This window comes from Glycine soja, chromosome 20 (assembly GCF_004193775.1).
Source record: "Glycine soja cultivar W05 chromosome 20, ASM419377v2, whole genome shotgun sequence".
In the NCBI taxonomy this organism is placed as follows: Eukaryota; Viridiplantae; Streptophyta; class Magnoliopsida; order Fabales; family Fabaceae; genus Glycine; species Glycine soja.
The window spans coordinates 49,270,689-49,288,403 of NC_041021.1; the positions used below are offsets into that span (position 1 = coordinate 49,270,689).

Sequence of the window (17,715 nt, forward strand, 5' to 3'; positions counted from 1 at the left end):
TTAACAATTGTGCGTACAATATCTCAATAAATCACAATAAGTGACAATATAATTTACTCTATTATTTATAATATTTATATATTTTTTTTCTTTGATCACTTTCCTAGATGTCAAATATTACACGATGGGCGTCCAAAAATCATGTTTTCTAACCTATATATAAAGCATAAAGAGGAAAGCTGCATTCCTTGCACGAAGCAATCCGTGTCAGTTTTTCAAATCTATACGGTTGTGTTTAACGGAATAGATGCAAGTCAAGGTGAATTAATTAATTAACATTCTTGGTATGTTTTTTACCAAAGTAATTTCATACCAATTAGCATTTCGAAGCATAAAACCCCATATGGTGTAAGTTTTTATTAATCATGTGAATATGCATAATCTCCTCTTCACCAGGAGGATCCTCCCATCTAGCATAATGGAACACTCCAATTCTACTTCTAATTAAATTCAAACTATCATGAGTAGTTAATGTCCATTGCACACTCCAATGTGGTTTTTCCAAATGTTCCCATTCCACAATCCTCCTCAGTTTCACTTTCTTGCTCTTCCAAAACAGTTTCCGATTACAGCACTTTAGTGTACAAAACCTGTGCAAGCCAAACCTTTAACGACCAATTAACTAAAACTTATTCTCAAACACTCAACTCTCTGCTCCAACAACTCATTGCACAATCCTCCCAACAAAAGTTCTTCAAAAACACGGAAGCCGTTAGCGACGACGCAGCCATCTCAGGCCTTTTCCAATGTCGAGACGATATCGGCATAAAAGATTGTTTTAACTGCGTAAACTTGCTGCATCAGATGTCAAACACCTTGTGCAGTGATTCCATGCCAACACGGGTTCAACTTGACGGTTGCTACATTCACTACGAGACAGAGGAGCTTCCAGAAACAAATGGTGAATCTAAAAGTTATAGCAATTTCTTGCTTCACAAGGAGTGTGGGGAACCGGTTGTGGACTATATCAAGTTCAAAGAGTTTATGGACGAGGCGTTTGTGAATCTGGAAAGTGGGATTCCGAACAGTAATGGGTTCTATACGATGAATTATAAATCAGTGAAATTGATGGCGCAGTGTGAAGGGGATTCAAATATTTGTGACTGTAGCAACTGCGTGAGCGATGCAGTGCAGGTTGCTAAGGAAGAATGCGGAACTTCACTTTCGGCACAAATATATCTTGACAAGTGTTTCATAAGCTACTATGGCATTCCTGGAAACTCTGTCCCAGGTAACTACTAAATTGAATCATGAACCAAACCAAAGTCTTGTATTTGCATTTTTTATTTTTTAATAAAAAAATTATTGTATTGAAATAATCTTTGAAATTCTTCTTTTTGCCCGTTTATCCAGATAAATATAATCTAAAAACCAAGAGTTGTAGAAGGAAGCATTTAAATAGAATATTTTTTTTGGATGCATAAAAAAAATAGAATATTTTGTGGGATTCTTGTCCCACCCGCTTAAGCATATTTGTCTTTTGATGCTTTAGGCATAGCTTTTATTAGTTTTTCAATTTTTATGGTGAATACTTATTTATTATGTCGATGCTTTCTTGTTTTGTTGATGTTCTTCTCCAATGTGATTTGTGACCATTTTATCTTCTTCTTTTTTTTCTTTGTTGGTTGATGCTGGTTTCTATTCAATATATTGTTTTTTTTTTTAATTTGTATGCAACGGTGGCTTCTATAAGACAGAACTTAAGTTTAAGAAAAAAATGTACGGTATCTTCGTTTCAAAAACCCATGACGATAGGATAAGAGCGTTGGAGATGCTCTTAATATCATTTTGGTCTTTATTTTTTATTAGACTATTTTATCCTTTAAATACTCTATAAATTACTTATTACTTTTTTTCTTTAAGAAATTACCTATTACTTGCTACTTTACTCCTTTAACTATTTCTTAAATCACTTAATACAGTACTTTATCTTTTAACTATCTTTCCACTACCCACTGCACCTACTTTTTTTTTTTCAAACTCTCCCATCAAACGAATTACATTAAATTGTTAAAAGATAAAAAAAAAATATTAAAATAACAAACAATTTTAATGCAGGCACTGCCTGTTTTTCTACTAGCTTATATGAAGTGTTTTTATTTATTTTCATGCTACATATCTTTAAACGGGTGAGGGTTCTCTATAGTTGAATTTCAACTGAATAAATCCAAGTCTTTTAAAAAATATTTTTTATACATAAATTATAAAATAAAATGTAAGTTAAAATGTTTTTAATTCTTTTTGAACTAGTGATTCTAATCCATCTTTACACTATTCATAACTTTCTGTACCAAAAAATATATTCACAGCTTTGTCCTAATGGTTATTAACAAAACTTAGATGCTAGTATAATTTTTTAGATATTTTTAGTATTTTTCTGTAATTAAATTTGGTTATATTGATAAACAATGATTGTTATACTAATTACTCATTAATTATGTACGAAATTTATGAATACAGGGGCAAGAAGAAATAACAACACCGAAAAGTTGGCAGCGATAATTGTTGGAGGGGCCGCAGCTCTGTTTTTGGGTTTTGCTTTTTTATCACTGCTTAAGTCTTGGTTTAGAAAAGACGATTATGAATAGAGTGGACTGGGTTTAACCAGTGAGTATTAGGAATTTAGGATACGATTATCTGTGTAATAATCATCTTTGCTATGCTTTTTTCTTTAGTATGAAGATAACAACTTTGTATCTATAATACTAATGTTGAAAATATTTCTTAGTTTTCATTTTTCAGGTTCTTATCCGACTGTGAAATATTTATATTGACTGAAATTTTAACTATGCTTGTAAAATTAGTTGAAAATTAAAAGTTAAAAAATTAAGTTATTTAATTGTAAATATTTAATAAAATCAGTTGTTAGAGTAATTGAAAAATGTAAAATAAAAGAAAAATTATAAAATCATGATTTGTTTAAAAAGTATAACTAAGAAATTGAATAAATAAATATATTAAGGATAAAAATAAAAAAATATAAAAAGCTATAAATGACATTTGTCGAATAATTAAATACACTTTTTAACTAAAAAATGTTTTTTTAAAAAAATGTTATTTTAAGTAGTGTTTCAAAAAATATTAAAAATTACTTTAAAAAAAATTATTTATCGAATAATTAAATACACTTTTTAACTAAAAAAATAAAAACTAACTAAAATGTCTCATCAAACACATCATTTGTATTATAATTATAAGGAAAATAGTTATGACATACATTTCAACTAGCATTAGTTAAGGGAAATTAGGTTGAGTTAGTAAAATGTTAATATTAATCAAATATTTTTATTTTATTTATTATTTTTTGGTAACAGTTTATTCCATTTGTAGAACAATATATTTTGAAAAATACTCTCGGCATATTACTCCATCTAATTAAATATAAGAAAAAATATATTTTTTTTGAACTCAAATATAAATAAATTTTAACTATATTTAATGATGTTATCTCAAAAATACCCTTAAATCAAGGGTCTTGTTAACTAATGCTCTTAAAACATTGGTTAAAGAACTAAAAAAATAATTTATTTCACAGATCATAAAAAATGAATAAAAAAATTATTATAATTTTTTTTTTTTTAGTTTTTTAACCAATATCCTAAAGGCACGAGTTAGAATTTATTTTAAATTAATTATGTTTTTAATTCCTTAATCAAGTTCCAATTAATGACACTTTAAAAAATATTATTTTCAAATGTCATTAAGAATTAAATGACATTAATCAACTTTTTTAATTAACATAAAATTGATTAATTTTACTTATATTTAGGTCCATTTGAAATATTTACTCTCTCTCTAATTAGGGACAAAACTACACCAACAAGGCCAACCCCCCCCCAAAAAAAAAACTTGATAACCCCCCCCCCCCCAAAAAAAAAACTTGATATATAGGTTTAATTGTATTTTTTATTTCATCTTTTTAATTTTTTACAAATTCACGGGTTTCTTAAAAATTGACTTATAACGTTTAACAGACAAAGATAAATGAAGAAAATAATATTTTCTTTTTAATATACTTTGAGCAATGGCCAGCGTCTCACCTGCAATCAATATCACCGAAACACGTTGAAAGTCGCAGTCATTCTATAAAAGAAAGGTCAAAGTGTAAATTCCATCCAATAAAAATAATACACGTCGCCCGGTACACGACACGTAACTGTTTCCCACCGCGCTGGATAAATCCCTCACATAACAAAGCCGACCCCATTAGACTCGGCGACTCTTCGGCTTCCGCTTCATATAACCGCGCAGTCACGCATTGTATTTTCCTAATTTCCCGATACATTTTCTTAGCAACCAAACGCATACTCTCATTCTCTGAGGGTTTATGAGTTTCGACTCTGCGTATTGCTTTTATGAACAAAAAGCGTTTCCTTTTTTCGTTAGGTAACTTGTTCTGCAAGTTCCATCATAGCTCAGCACCTTCTTCTTCGCGAAATATCTCCATCGTGTGATTGTGTAAGTAAAACCTCTTTCATTTTCTTTTTGTTGATGTTTCTATTATTTTGCTTCTTTAGCTATTTTGATTATTCAATCGAAGTATTGTGTTAAGCTTGAACATGATAATGCGAACTAAGGTTGAACATGTCATCTCAAATCGAGAGTGATATATATATATATATATATATATATATATATATATAAAATTTATAAAATAATAAGTGAAATATTGTATTTTTTTTAATTAGAAATTACTTTGGTAGAATCAATGCGTGAAGTTAAAAAAGGAATTTATCCGTGGTTTGAACTAACCACGAAAAAAGCTTCTTCCTTTCCCGTGAAATCCCGATACCGGTGTTTTTGAGCCAAATTGGAAATGGATCCTCTCCATTTCCCTTTTTTTCTCTTTTTTTTTCATTTTATAAATTTTTGGAAAAAAAATAGGAATGATTCACATTTTATAGAAAGTTACATTTATTATTTTTAAAAGCTTGGTAGTAAAAGTAATGGGGGAGAAAAGGGAATGGAGAGAATTTTTTTCAACTAAATTCATTTGTCCATTTTTGTACTGTTATATAGGTTACTACTTACTAGTTGTATGCATTGTGCTGGTATTTTTGGTTTCTTTTGAGGATAAAAATGTAGCTGCAGCCAGTGGAATTTTTAGTTACAAAGGAGGTGAACCTCCTCGACGGGTCGGGTTCCATAATACAAAAATAACTGGGGTTTGTTTTCAGCTGCTGGCTGGACATTCTTTGGAAGGTTGCTGGCTACGACTAGCCCTAACATTAAACTGGGGCAAGTCTTCTTGCCCTTAAATTTTATTTTACAAAACATAAATGTAGGGAAAACAGTTTACGAAGGATTTAATCCCAAGATCATTTATACTGTATCTATACTGGATATTTATTTAGGTATTGCAGCCATGTAGGAGAAAAATGCTTCCTATGTTCCCTGACTGTTACTAGATAGTAGTAATTGATTGAAATATTTGGAAATAACATAAATGCAAAATGTTGTTATTTCTATTTCATATGCATTTATTATATTAACATTTACTCATCATATAAAGCAAAATTTATCATTAAAATATTGGACTCACTGGAATAAAAACTTTAATTTGCTTTATGAGTAATATCATATATCGAATATTGGAAAGATGTCACCTGGATCTTGCGTTAGTCCCTAATTTTGTTCATTGATGTTTCCCTCTATTTTTATGCTTGTAGAGTTCCCTTCCAAGTATAATGGTTATATACTTATATTTGCTTTGTTTTGTTCTATGATAACTTTCTACTCGATGCATTGACTTTCTCTAAGGTTCGACTACTGTGATTCTATTTTGTTATATGCAGGGAAAAAGGGTTAATTGCGTGGGCATATAAAGCTCAATTTGATTGCGAGTTTTGGTAAAAGGCTGTTTGGAGGGGCACAAAGTCTTGGCGTACAATTGGCTTCTACATTAGTGTTCAATTGCATGACAATTACTTTTGGAACAATCATGGCTCCTCATCCAAGAGTCATTAAGGCTTATAATGCTATGAGATCCTTAGGAATTTCTGATGAAGAGGTGAAACCGGTGTTGAAAAATTTGTTACAATTGTATGATAGAAACTGGGAACTTATTGAAGAAGACAATTATCGTACTCTTATAGATGCATACTTTGAGTTAAAGGAAGCTAAGGTTTGTCCTAACATCTTGTGCTTATTTATATATTTAAACATTGATTTGATCAATTGTCCTTTTAATTGTAAGTTTTTAATGTGTTGATCTGTTATTTCTTATGTGTTTATGTTAGTGTTTGGATAGAGAATTTTAAATAAGAAAAGTAATTTATTAGAAAATTTAAATTTTTTTAATCTAAAATTTATTGTTTAGATGTTTTTTATGAAGAATTTAAATTTTTAGAATTTTAAAACAGAATTTTAATCAACTAAAAATATGAAATTTTAATTTTCTTTTAAAAGTTGAGAAATTGAAATTCTCTTCATAAGAACCTTTCAAAACATTAGTGTATTTCCTTTATAATCTTCTTCCTCTTGAAAATTTATGAAATCCCGTTCTCAATCGGGACTCTTTCCTCACACCGATGATCCTTTTCTAGCTCGCAGAGCGTCGAATGGTGCAACGTAGAACTGCATCCACCAGTTAGGAGAGCAGTCGTCGCTGCCTATCATGCGGTGGAGGTGCTTGCCGGCACGGAGGGTCTGACCATGCCTTACGTTGTGGTCAAGTATGATGGTGTACGCCATCGTGTCCGGGTTTCCCTGTGACTCCCCACATCAATATTCTTTTTTTTGGAAGCACATCAATCATATATTGTCTTCTCTTTACATTCATCTTCTTTGGCTTTCATAATTTTAATTTTTTTTATCAAATACAAAATTTTAAAAATAAAATAATTCCAATTGAAGTATTTAAAATTCTTAGAAGTTAAAAAAAAATTTAAAAATTTTCTCGTCCAAGCATGTATTTGTGTTACTGATATTGTGTTATCAGTATTTGTGATTGGTTCATTTGAATGTATATTGATCAACTTCTTTCGATTTGATTTTTGTGTATATTTTGGTGAAACCTTGTAATATTTTTTATAATAGCAAACAGAAGGTAAGAGAAAGGCTCCAATCAGTTATCTTAATGGGAGAAAGCCAAAACAGGAACTGCACTTGGTAGATGGAGATGACCAGGTTTCATCAACTGACAACTCCAGTCAAGGGTTGTCTGTAGAAGACTCGGAAATAACTCCCAACGCATTTAAACAGAAAATCATTAAATCTTCTCAAACCTCCATTGTACATATGAAGCCCACGAGCAGTTCACAAGCATTGCAGAGAATGTCGAGTGAGGTAGAAAGGATCTCAACTTTACCTTGCATGCCTGCTAGAGATAGAAAATTGCATCGTGGGAAGGCATCAGCTGCAGGGCATTGTGAAGATCCAATTGATGAACCAAGCAATCCTCGTGTCCAGAGGAAAAATATATCAAATGATCATCAACAGAAGGAGCTGATGATACCAAGAACTGAGAAACTTAAGTTACATCTTGGACCTGTTTCAACGAGTTACAATGGTAATTATTACACATCCCCCCCCCCCCATTTTGTGTTTGTTTGTACATCAATCATGATTCACCTTTCAATTTGAGACCTAAAAGGTCTCCCTTCTTTCTTCTTTTTTTCCTCTGTATAAGAGTGGAGATCTTGAAAACTATTGATTTGTAATGTCAATGCTTCCCATATTTGTATGAAAAAGGAGCTCCTATAGATGTCATTGTACACCATAACTAAATTATATCCACCAATTTACAAATGCCTCTTTATTTTCTAGACATTTAGAGGTTTTGTGATATATAACTGCTGTTTAGTAAATTTCTTGCCGATATTCTATAGGCTCAGCTAATGCTTCAAATGGAAATTGTTGTGCCAAATCTCTATCAGCTCTGTATCAGAATGTGCCCAAGAAAGATGCTACCTCAGCATGCAATAATAGTAAAAGAACTCAGAAGGGTAGTATTGACATTGCCTCTTCACCTTTGGGAGAAATTAAAATTTCTTTAAACTGCGAAGCTGCTTTGGGACAACCAAACTTCCGTATTCCTGATTTGGATGCTATCATGAAATCCATTGAGGAGAAATACCTGAAGGCTCACAAGATAGTCGAGCCTCAATCATCTATGGTTAAGCTATTAGATGATTTATGTGGAATTTACTTGAAGCTGGGCTTGAGTTTAAATCGAAACGGGTCAACTCCCAAGTCTGCAAATTCACGCAATGTGGCATGTCTGCCACTGCAAGCTGTTACTGAAGATGACAAGAATTCCTTTCACTTTCTCGATGACATAACAAAAGGTTCCGAGAATGTTAAAATATCACTGTTGGATGAAACTGGAAGTGAGGACGTGCCTCAGTTTAATTACATACCCTATAATGTAATATATCAAGATGCTAACGTCAATATTTCACTTGCTCGTATTGCGGATGAGGGTTGCTGTGCTGATTGTGCTGGCGACTGTCTTTCCTTATCACTTCCATGTGCATGTTCTCAAGAAACAGGTGGAGAGTTTGCTTACACTCCACGAGGCTTGTTGAAAGAAATATTTTTAAAAGATTGCATGTCTATGAAATTGGAACCTCTAGATCATCATTTTGTGTATTGCCAAGAATGCCCAGTGGAGAGGTCCAGGAATGACATCATGGCCGAACCATGCAAGGGGCATCTGGTTAGGAAGTTTATCAAGGAATGCTGGAGGAAATGTGGTTGTGACATGCAGTGTGGAAATCGGGTAGTGCAACGGGGTTTAAGATGTAAATTGCAGGTTCGTATTGTATGAATAATCTTACAATTAATTTGATGAGAATTTTATTTCCTTTTATTCATTTTATTTTATTGTGGCTATTATATTATAGTAAGTGAAAATTGCAATATGTTTACCGATGGAAGTCAATATGTCTTTATTAACATTTGTTTTTTTATAGGTAACAGTAGCAGACTAGCACTAAGCAGCCATTGTTGTTGCTACATTTCTTGTATTTGATCTATGACAAGTCTTGTTCTTTATTCTTCAGGTGTTTTTGACTCGAGAAGGAAAGGGATGGGGCATCAGAACTCTAGAAGATTTGCCCAAGGGATGTTTTGTATGTGAATATGCAGGGGAAATATTAACCAATACAGAATTATATGAAAGGATTATGCAGAAAAGCGGCAATGACAGACATACATATCCTGTAACCCTTGATGCAGATTGGGGCTCGGAAGGGGTGTTAAAGGATGAGGAGGCACTATGCTTAGATGCAACATATAATGGAAATGTTGCAAGGTTTATCAATCATAGGTGCTGTTTCAAAATTCAGCAACCATATTTTTTATGCACGATGAAATCGAGCCAGCCCAATTACTATTTGCCTGAAATTTGCAATCACTTCCGGCCAAACTTGGGCTTGTCCAATTACCATGTGCTAGGCTGATTTAAGACATGAAAAGTTTGTCAATAGACATGATTTACAACAGAGCATTACGGTGGTATTTTTTTTTCAAACATATTATTAGTGCGAATTATTAATTGACTTTGTTGAGGATTAATTTCAAACTCAACACATAATGAAAGTCACAATGATGGAAGAACTAAAGAATTGTTTTTATGTGTTTGTCAGTGTGCTTGATTTTTGTTGTTTTCCATTATGTCAATTGTCAATGGCCATCATAGAACAACATATTTTTTTCCTGTTGTTTTCCTTTTATTTTGTCGTCATACAAGAGTACCCCGTAGTCCATGGCTTGTATCATATTTTATTTCCTCCTTTCACTCATCCTTACAAATGTTTCTTTTTCCGTCTTTTTCATCTATTGATTTCTAGTATGGTTTCTGTGTTTCTTGTTTCCAGATGCTCGGACGCAAATCTGATAGACATTCCAGTTGAAGTAGAGACACCTGATCGTCACTATTATCATGTAAAAACGTGTTTGATTCTACATTCATTTACTTATTGTTGGAAAACAGTGAAAATTAACTTTTGGTCACATTTATTGTTTGTTTCGATCCTTATTTGCAGCTTGCTCTCTTCACAAACAGAAATGTGAATGCATACGAGGAATTGACATGGGTAAGCAGGCTGAAACAATTGAACTTACTTTTCTTCGTAAATATTTTAAGCTTTAAATATGTTTAAATTCTTGATAAATGATAGAATTTTATTTTGAATTTCTAATAAATTTTTTGTTGTTGTAAGTTTACAATGTTGATTTTCAATAAAAATTCAAACAAATTATAAAGAGTTTTTTAAAAAGAGTGTAAGAGAAAACACACTAACATTTCTCAAATTTTAATGTATCATAGCTCAAAATAACAAAAAAATTATTAAAGATTCAAAATAAAATTCTCATTTATTAGAGATGTTAAATATATTCAAGTCTATATTTTATTATCACATTACTTCTAAATAATTACTTTTAATTGGTAACAAGACAACTTACTAGTAAAGAATGCTTTTGGTTGTGTGTTTGTGTAACAAAAATGGTTTTTTAGTAGTTTTTTTAGAAAGAATTGTTCGTCATAAATCTAAAAGTCTCGCTTCACGATGGACATACATGCAAATTAGCTTGCAATTTCCAGGGAATAATATCTTATATATGCATCTTAGGTACTATTGTTGTAATCCAGGCCGATAATCCAAATTTCGCTGATTGAATGGATTTGACCAATTATAGATTAAAAAATTGTAAAAAACAATAATACAATCAACTTACTAATATGATTTAATCATTTAATACTTTAAATTTAAAATTATTATTATAAAATACTTAATATATCGATGTTTGACTTTACATGCACTCATCTAATGTTTATATGAGTCGTTTGAGTTTCCTGAAGACACCAGAAATTATTTGCAGGACTATGGTATTGACTTCGATGATCATGAGCACCCCATTAAAGCATTTAATTGTTGTTGTGGAAGTGGCTTCTGTCGTGATAAGAAACAAAAAGGTCAGTCAGATAACTTGATATTAATCGTGCTATCTCATGTCAGAATTTAACTTTATTCTGTATGTGCTTTATTTATTTCATTTTAATTTTTGGATCTAGCTCTAATTCAATTTCAAATGTCATCTGCCGTATTCTTGATCAAACTTGCATGATGAATGAAAACTGTGCAATCTCTAAATATTTACATAGCCGATTCCTGAATGAAGAACGGGTGAGGGTTGTGTTAATAACACATCTTTTAACACATTATTGTTAGCTAAAATTTCTTTGAAGTCATAAATTGTGTATTTTAAAAAACATATTGTTGACACTCTTATAAGAATGAGGTTATTTGGACTATCTAACATAAAAATGGTTTGGTTAACCATTGGTCTAAGAATAATAGTTATGGAATTCATAAAAAAAATGTTATTAAGAAATCACATTAAATGAGTTTGTAACATTAATTATTATGTTTTTCGATAAAATATTTTTATTTTTAATTTTTTAACTCTTTACCTTAGTAGTGGCAATGATTAGCAAAATCAAAGTAAGAGTTGAGTTGTTTTCTTTGATTAACGTTTCATTTTGTGGGAAAAAATGAAAAAGTTTAATTGTATTTTTTTTATCTCTAATTTTTTTAATGAATTTTATCCTTAATTTAATGCATTTATTTTTGAAAAATTTATGAATTTTATCTTTCGTTATTTATGCGTTAATTGACCATTGGAGTATTGATGTCACATCTTTGGCATGTTCACATAATTACACTTCTAAGTGACGCTGCGATGTTAAAAAAATAAAAATTCTGTGCAAATTATCAAAAACTAATCTTCTATGATTGTCTTCCTAAAAAAAAAAAATCTATGATAGTCTCCTTAAATTTCCTCTCTGATGTCATGTGCATATGAAGCAGTTTACGATTTCTTTGGTTCTATCTTTAGATATTTATTTACGTGCTATTGAAGATTCTGCTTCTTACGCATTATTTAATTTATTTGGCAGGAACTAGATTATTGAAAGGTAAAAAACTCAAGGAGATACATGCCAGAAAGACGGAGTAGCTAGTTGACACTTCAGCATTCTTTATTCGTTGTTTTCAGTTACCAGCTATTTGCTGAAGATCGGCAATAAATGTTTTTAAACATCTTAATATGCTTGCTGGAGCAGCGAATGCTGATAAAATAGATGATTTTTTGCCTGGAAAGTAAGAAGGTGAATTTATCTGGGATTACTTGAAAAATCCCTAAATGTAAATCCTTTCTTGCGTAATTATTCATACCTGAATGATCAAAATTATTAGTTGGTTTTATATGGCTACTTAAAAAAAGTGTTTTTTATTTTTTTTTATTTTGTTCATTCAAATATGATAATGATTTATATTGTTTTCATTTCTCACATTAGTTAAAACTTCTGATATATATATACACCAAGGTAAGTGAGTATTCTTTTATATTTTCCTTTTTGGCGTTTGCTCTGCACCTTTACATTTGTCACAACTCGTCACCTTGCACACATATAACAGTACATTGCATTGTTCTAAGTAAAGAAAACAAAACTAAGAAAATAAAAAAATTAGGAATTGAGAGACCACAATTAGAAGCTAGGAAAAAGAATTAATAGTATTCCTTGGTCGGTACTATTGATCCTCCTTGCTTCGAAACAGTCTCTCATGGCCATGTATACATCGTTTTTCCACTTTCTCTGGACAAGGAAGAAATTTTCAAAATATGAAAAAATTGTAATTTCAAAATATGAAAAAATTGTAACCATGTTCCATCCTGAAAAAATGATGATAATAAAAATCTAAACTGAAAAGAAAAACAAACAAATGCTAATACTTGTAGAAAAATGGATGCTTGAGTACACAGTCATTCACAAGTTAGTTGGGAGTCAATCCTATTCGCATGCATAGTAAAAAATGTACTCAATATATCTATTCCATGGTACGGCAACTGTATCTGTTATTTTATACTTCCTCGGACGTGGTTCGTAACTAGAATTCATCATATTTTCAAAATGAGATTGCTGATACTTCTCTTCACCTGCATCTTGTAAGCCTGAACTTTTAACCAAAACAATTTATTCTCATTCTTGACATTCATAAATTAAAATATATGCTGAAGTGATTTTAAAACCTATGCATACTGCCCAAAATCCACTAAATTTGAGTAGGCATTCTTATATATCAAAAATCTCAACCTATGTGATTTTTTTCATTTTATGTTAAAAAATTATAAATGTTAAAAATTTCTTATCATTGCAAAAATTTGAGTAGGCATTCTTATATACTCCAATGGGTGGTGGACCTGTTGTGAATGGCAACTTAGTTGATCAGTAAATAGCTTTTTCTGGGAGTAGGGGTGAAGATGACAAATACGTATGAGATTGGTGAACAGGGAAAAAAAGCATTTCGTTAATTGAAAGTGAATTACAGGAGAAAGTGAAAAGCTATTTATAGCTGTACAGTCACAGCTGGAATCTAACAAACTGTGACTAACTAGAAGTTAGTCAAGAGTCCTAACTGTAAAACAGAAAAGAAAGTATACCAGATGAAAGGTATACTCCAATGGGTGGTGGACCTGTTGTGAATGGCTACTTTGAGATATGAATATATATTCGGGTAGAGACCAAAGCTCTATTTGTTAACCAGACAGTATGGATATTTCTTTATCAATATTAAATAATTAATATTATCCTAATGATTCAATCTTAATTTCATTATATTAATATATTAATGTATGTATCCATGCTTACATGACTCGTCGCCTGTGAGATTTGTCTCTTATTACCGTGCGAGCCTGAGTTAATTATGCTCACAGTTCAAACAACATAATTTAATTAAATAAATAGTTGCAAAAAATTAGGGTAATGTTTTTTCTCGTACACTCACCGATATGAGAGGAACGAAAGGAAAAGAAAAAGATTCACATAGTTAGTTTTTGACCTAACATATTTTGGAAGTTCTTTACTGTTATAAATAACAAATTAAGCGCTACAAATGATAAATTAAACTAAATTTATATCAATAAAAAAAATGAAAGATGAAAATGAAATGAAAAAAGTCAAAGAACTAATTATGCCAAAAAGTTTAAAAAAAAGAAGAAGAAAATGAAGCATGTTATATATAACATAATGGAAATTAAAGAGAAAAAGAAAAACCGAATCTTAGTCTTATGGCTGTCTTTCCTTTTATAATGCCATCGCCACAAAAGTTGCGATCACATAAGCTTATCTGCATACTCTCTGATGCCTCAATGAGAAAGGGAAAAAATTAGTACGTGACAACCTGGATTTATATATCCTTGACAACGAAGGGAAATTGATGATCAAGTAGTATAATCTACAGCCAGAACTACCGGGTTAATTTCTTCCTTTTCCATTCTGTCTTGCTTCTTCTTTTCAATCAAGGGACAAGTACCACTTACGCTAATCATACCTTTCATCATAAAATAGACCATATGTGACACTGATTTCATCAAATAATGAGCAATGACTTAGGTAAACGTTACAGTTTATATCAATTTAAACTCTACTACTATTTGGTTTTTGTTTTTACTGAATTCACGTGGCAGTGAAAGACAAGAAGATCATGAAAAGAAAAAACAAGAGAATTGACGGGCACAAACCAAATCTGTAGAAATTCAAAAAGAAAGGCATGAAAATCATTACTCTTTTTTGGTATTGGATTGCGGTATCAAACCCAATTGGTTCGCAAATGGCAACACACAAACAAGAACAATGGCAGTGGGATCAGTTAAACTTCTATGTCACCCTAGAGTCCTAGACCACTCAATTAGGCCCAAAGCTGCTTAAGCACATGGACAAATACCCTTACTTGTTGTCCTATGTATATTTACTAATGTAGACATATATTTTCTACACAGCTTGTAAAGATTATTTTGAATATAGAATAGATGTAATACATTACAATTTATGCCATTATTTATTTAATATACAAGTTTATTAATTATTAATTTAGTTAACGAAACTTTGAATAAATCTAGGCTATTTTTTTAATATTTTAGAAAAGGATTTTGTTTTTCCAATTCAATCAAATTCAAATATGCCGCCGTAACGGGTGAATTTTAGTAAAAGTAAAATAAAATAAATTTTGTAGTCAAGTGTAGAGTTGCTAGGTATTGCTGATAGGATCATGGACCACCCAACATATATACTCGAGTTGTTTTATGTATGCAGAGCAGACACACTGACATACATTGTCGAAAGAGCAACTGTGTGTGTTTACAGTTTGTCACTTTCTTGAAGAGAAAAGCAAACTGAATCTGCTAATAAATTGATAAAACGAGTCAAAGAAGAGAGTTCAGGCTGAACAAAAAGCAAAGTGAGAGTGTTATGAACTTTGGCAATTAATTATAGTTTCACTCACCACTGCTTCACATAAAATAATTCTGTAGTGGACAGTTCAATGACTGCCATCATTAATTATTAATCTGCTAGCTGTTGTTATTGAGTATTGAAAGATAGATAGGTTCACCTATGGTATTAGTATTTGCAGTTCTACTTGTGTTGAAAGCCATAAATGTTTCTGACTTTCTTCTACTACTAGGAACAAATGCAACAGCACTGATCGTTTGTCACATGACCAGGGTACAATATTGTTATTTGCTGCAAACGTAACAAATCCATGATCCTTCGTATGGTTTTGCATCTCGTTCGAGAATCATAGCCGTACGAATGCCTCAATTGAGTGAATTTGTCTGATAAATGTATCCCACAAACTTAGTCGACTATCTACTAATCCACTTTATACTCCTAAAGTTAATATATGCATTATCACCTAAAGTATATCGAAATGGAGGCTTGTTATCATCTTAAATATTACTACCTTCATTTCTTTTTAACTATCTTTTAACCTTTTTTTTTTAATTAAGTCAAAAAATATAATAATTTTTTTATCTCTTTTCTTTTTTCACTTTACAATAAATACATGCGTAAACTATAAATAAATAAAGATATAATTGATAGAAAAAAAGAATTAATCCATCTGATTTTGAGCATTACAAAAAACGGAAGATAAATAAAAACAAAAATTATTTTAAAATTTGACAATCTAAAAAAAAGGAGGGAGTAATGGTGACGATACACAAAAATATGCATGTATAAAGTAATTAAAGGTAACAATTAAAATATCATTTGTTATGGCAGGCATAATGATCCAGATGTTAGATGGCATATCATGTGAAGGGTGTGGTCTAGTGCTCTAAAATAAAGGCTAATCAACCATTGGAAACGTGAACTTAGGGCAACCGTTACTTTATAAATAAAACATTAATGTCCAGAACACAATAACATATTAACTGTTTTTGTCATCCAAAACAGATCGAATAATGAGCGTAGCGGTAGTGAACAGCTTCACCATAACAGAGTTCGTAAATGACAAGGCTAAGTTTGATGGTTTCGTGAATGAATGGTTTGCGAGGATAGATGAGAATGGCGATGGGAAGCTTTCGCGTGACAAAATCCGAGGGAGGTTAGGGATGCTCTTGCCTTTCGGTTCGGAGTTGCCGCCACAGCAAGAGAACGAAGAGATATTCAAAAGGTTCGATGAAGATGGGAATGGTGCACTTGATCTGAAGGAGTTCAAGGCCTTAATGACCGAGATTATGAATGCCGCTGCTCGTAGCATTGGTGGCTCTCCCGTCATTGTGCTTCTTGGAAAAGATAGCTTGCTCATGAAGGCTGTTCAACATGAATTGGCAACTCGCTCTTCTCATTCTTAGTAAACAATTCAATTCTAGATCCGGTGATTGTGGATCAATATTCCTGACATAGATTTCCCCAATTAACTGCAGAACAAAACTATATATGCCTTTTGATTTTGGCCATGTTTCAACTTTCAAGGGTATATTAGCTTTAATGAAAGGCAGCCACTACTTTAGATTTCAAATTTTGAAGATTTTTTTTGCTGCAAATTAAATCTGTTGAACAAATAAAATATCTTTAGGAGAAGATAAATTGTATTTGTTGGATAATTTTTTCATATTTTTCAGTGCAGTCAAAAAAATAAGAAGAAAGGAAAGAAACATATAGAAGAAAGAAAGAGAAACATGAGATAAGATTGGTCAAATGAATAGAAATAAAAAGAGAAAATAGTGTTACAAAAGTTCATTAAAAAAAAGTATTTTGTGAACAATAGAAAGTAATCTTGCTATTTGATAAATAAATAAAAAATCACACGAACACATCACAAATACATGTGTATATCTATCATTGGTTGTATAAAAAATAAAAGTAAAAGTTAAATTTGAATTTTAACTGAAGTCATCATAAATAGTTCATATATCATTTTTTTCTAATAGTCTTACATTGTTATTTAATTACTAACGTCATCTAATAACAAATTATTAACTTAATTTTTTAGATAATTATGGTAAAAATTAATATCCTTATCTTATATAATAATCTGTGTGAGAGATGAAATTTTTTTTTGATAAGGAATTCTCTGAGAGTTAGAACATAAGTAAATTAGCTCCTTATCCAAGGGAATGTTTTTCCGCAAGAATTGAACTAAGGACCTCCTTCTGAAATATCCTAATACACTCTATTAATTACACTCTCAAAATTAATAAGCATGTTTTCACTACATCAAACTCCGTGGGTGTGATAGGATGACACTACATCGCCTTTCTTCTCTTTGTTTTTGTACCAAGCAGTATTTCTCAATGGTGTTAGTTTCATATTAATTTAAATATATGTTGCGTGAATATAATATTGCATATTTTGGTTTGCAAGCAATATACATGAATTTAAATAGATATTACAATCAAGCAATTTACTTATAATGCAAACAA

The 17,715-nt window shown here is 31.2% G+C and overlaps 3 protein-coding genes across 3 annotated transcripts; all 3 read left to right on the top strand.

The window, feature by feature from the left end:
- The first annotated feature begins 303 nt into the window (after positions 1-303).
- Positions 304-2,741, top strand: LOC114401582 (plasmodesmata-located protein 2-like). Its single transcript, XM_028364132.1, has 2 exons — positions 304-1,231; positions 2,461-2,741. The coding sequence occupies exons 1-2, from the start codon at positions 472-474 to the stop codon at positions 2,586-2,588; spliced, it is 888 nt and encodes a 295-aa protein (XP_028219933.1). The 5' UTR covers positions 304-471; the 3' UTR covers positions 2,589-2,741.
- Positions 2,742-4,248: 1,507 nt separating this feature from the next.
- Positions 4,249-12,223, top strand: LOC114402909 (probable inactive histone-lysine N-methyltransferase SUVR2). Its single transcript, XM_028365597.1, has 9 exons — positions 4,249-4,458; positions 5,796-6,124; positions 7,039-7,510; positions 7,830-8,755; positions 9,006-9,271; positions 9,822-9,888; positions 9,990-10,040; positions 10,828-10,921; positions 11,906-12,223. The coding sequence occupies exons 2-9, from the start codon at positions 5,918-5,920 to the stop codon at positions 11,962-11,964; spliced, it is 2,142 nt and encodes a 713-aa protein (XP_028221398.1). The 5' UTR covers positions 4,249-4,458; positions 5,796-5,917; the 3' UTR covers positions 11,965-12,223.
- A 3,959-nt stretch (positions 12,224-16,182) lies between these two features.
- LOC114401375 lies at positions 16,183-16,824 on the top strand. The gene has a single exon (XM_028363884.1). It carries the CDS (start codon positions 16,252-16,254, stop codon positions 16,642-16,644), a length of 393 nt encoding a protein of 130 aa, XP_028219685.1. The 5' UTR covers positions 16,183-16,251; the 3' UTR covers positions 16,645-16,824.
- Positions 16,825-17,715: the final 891 nt, after the last annotated feature.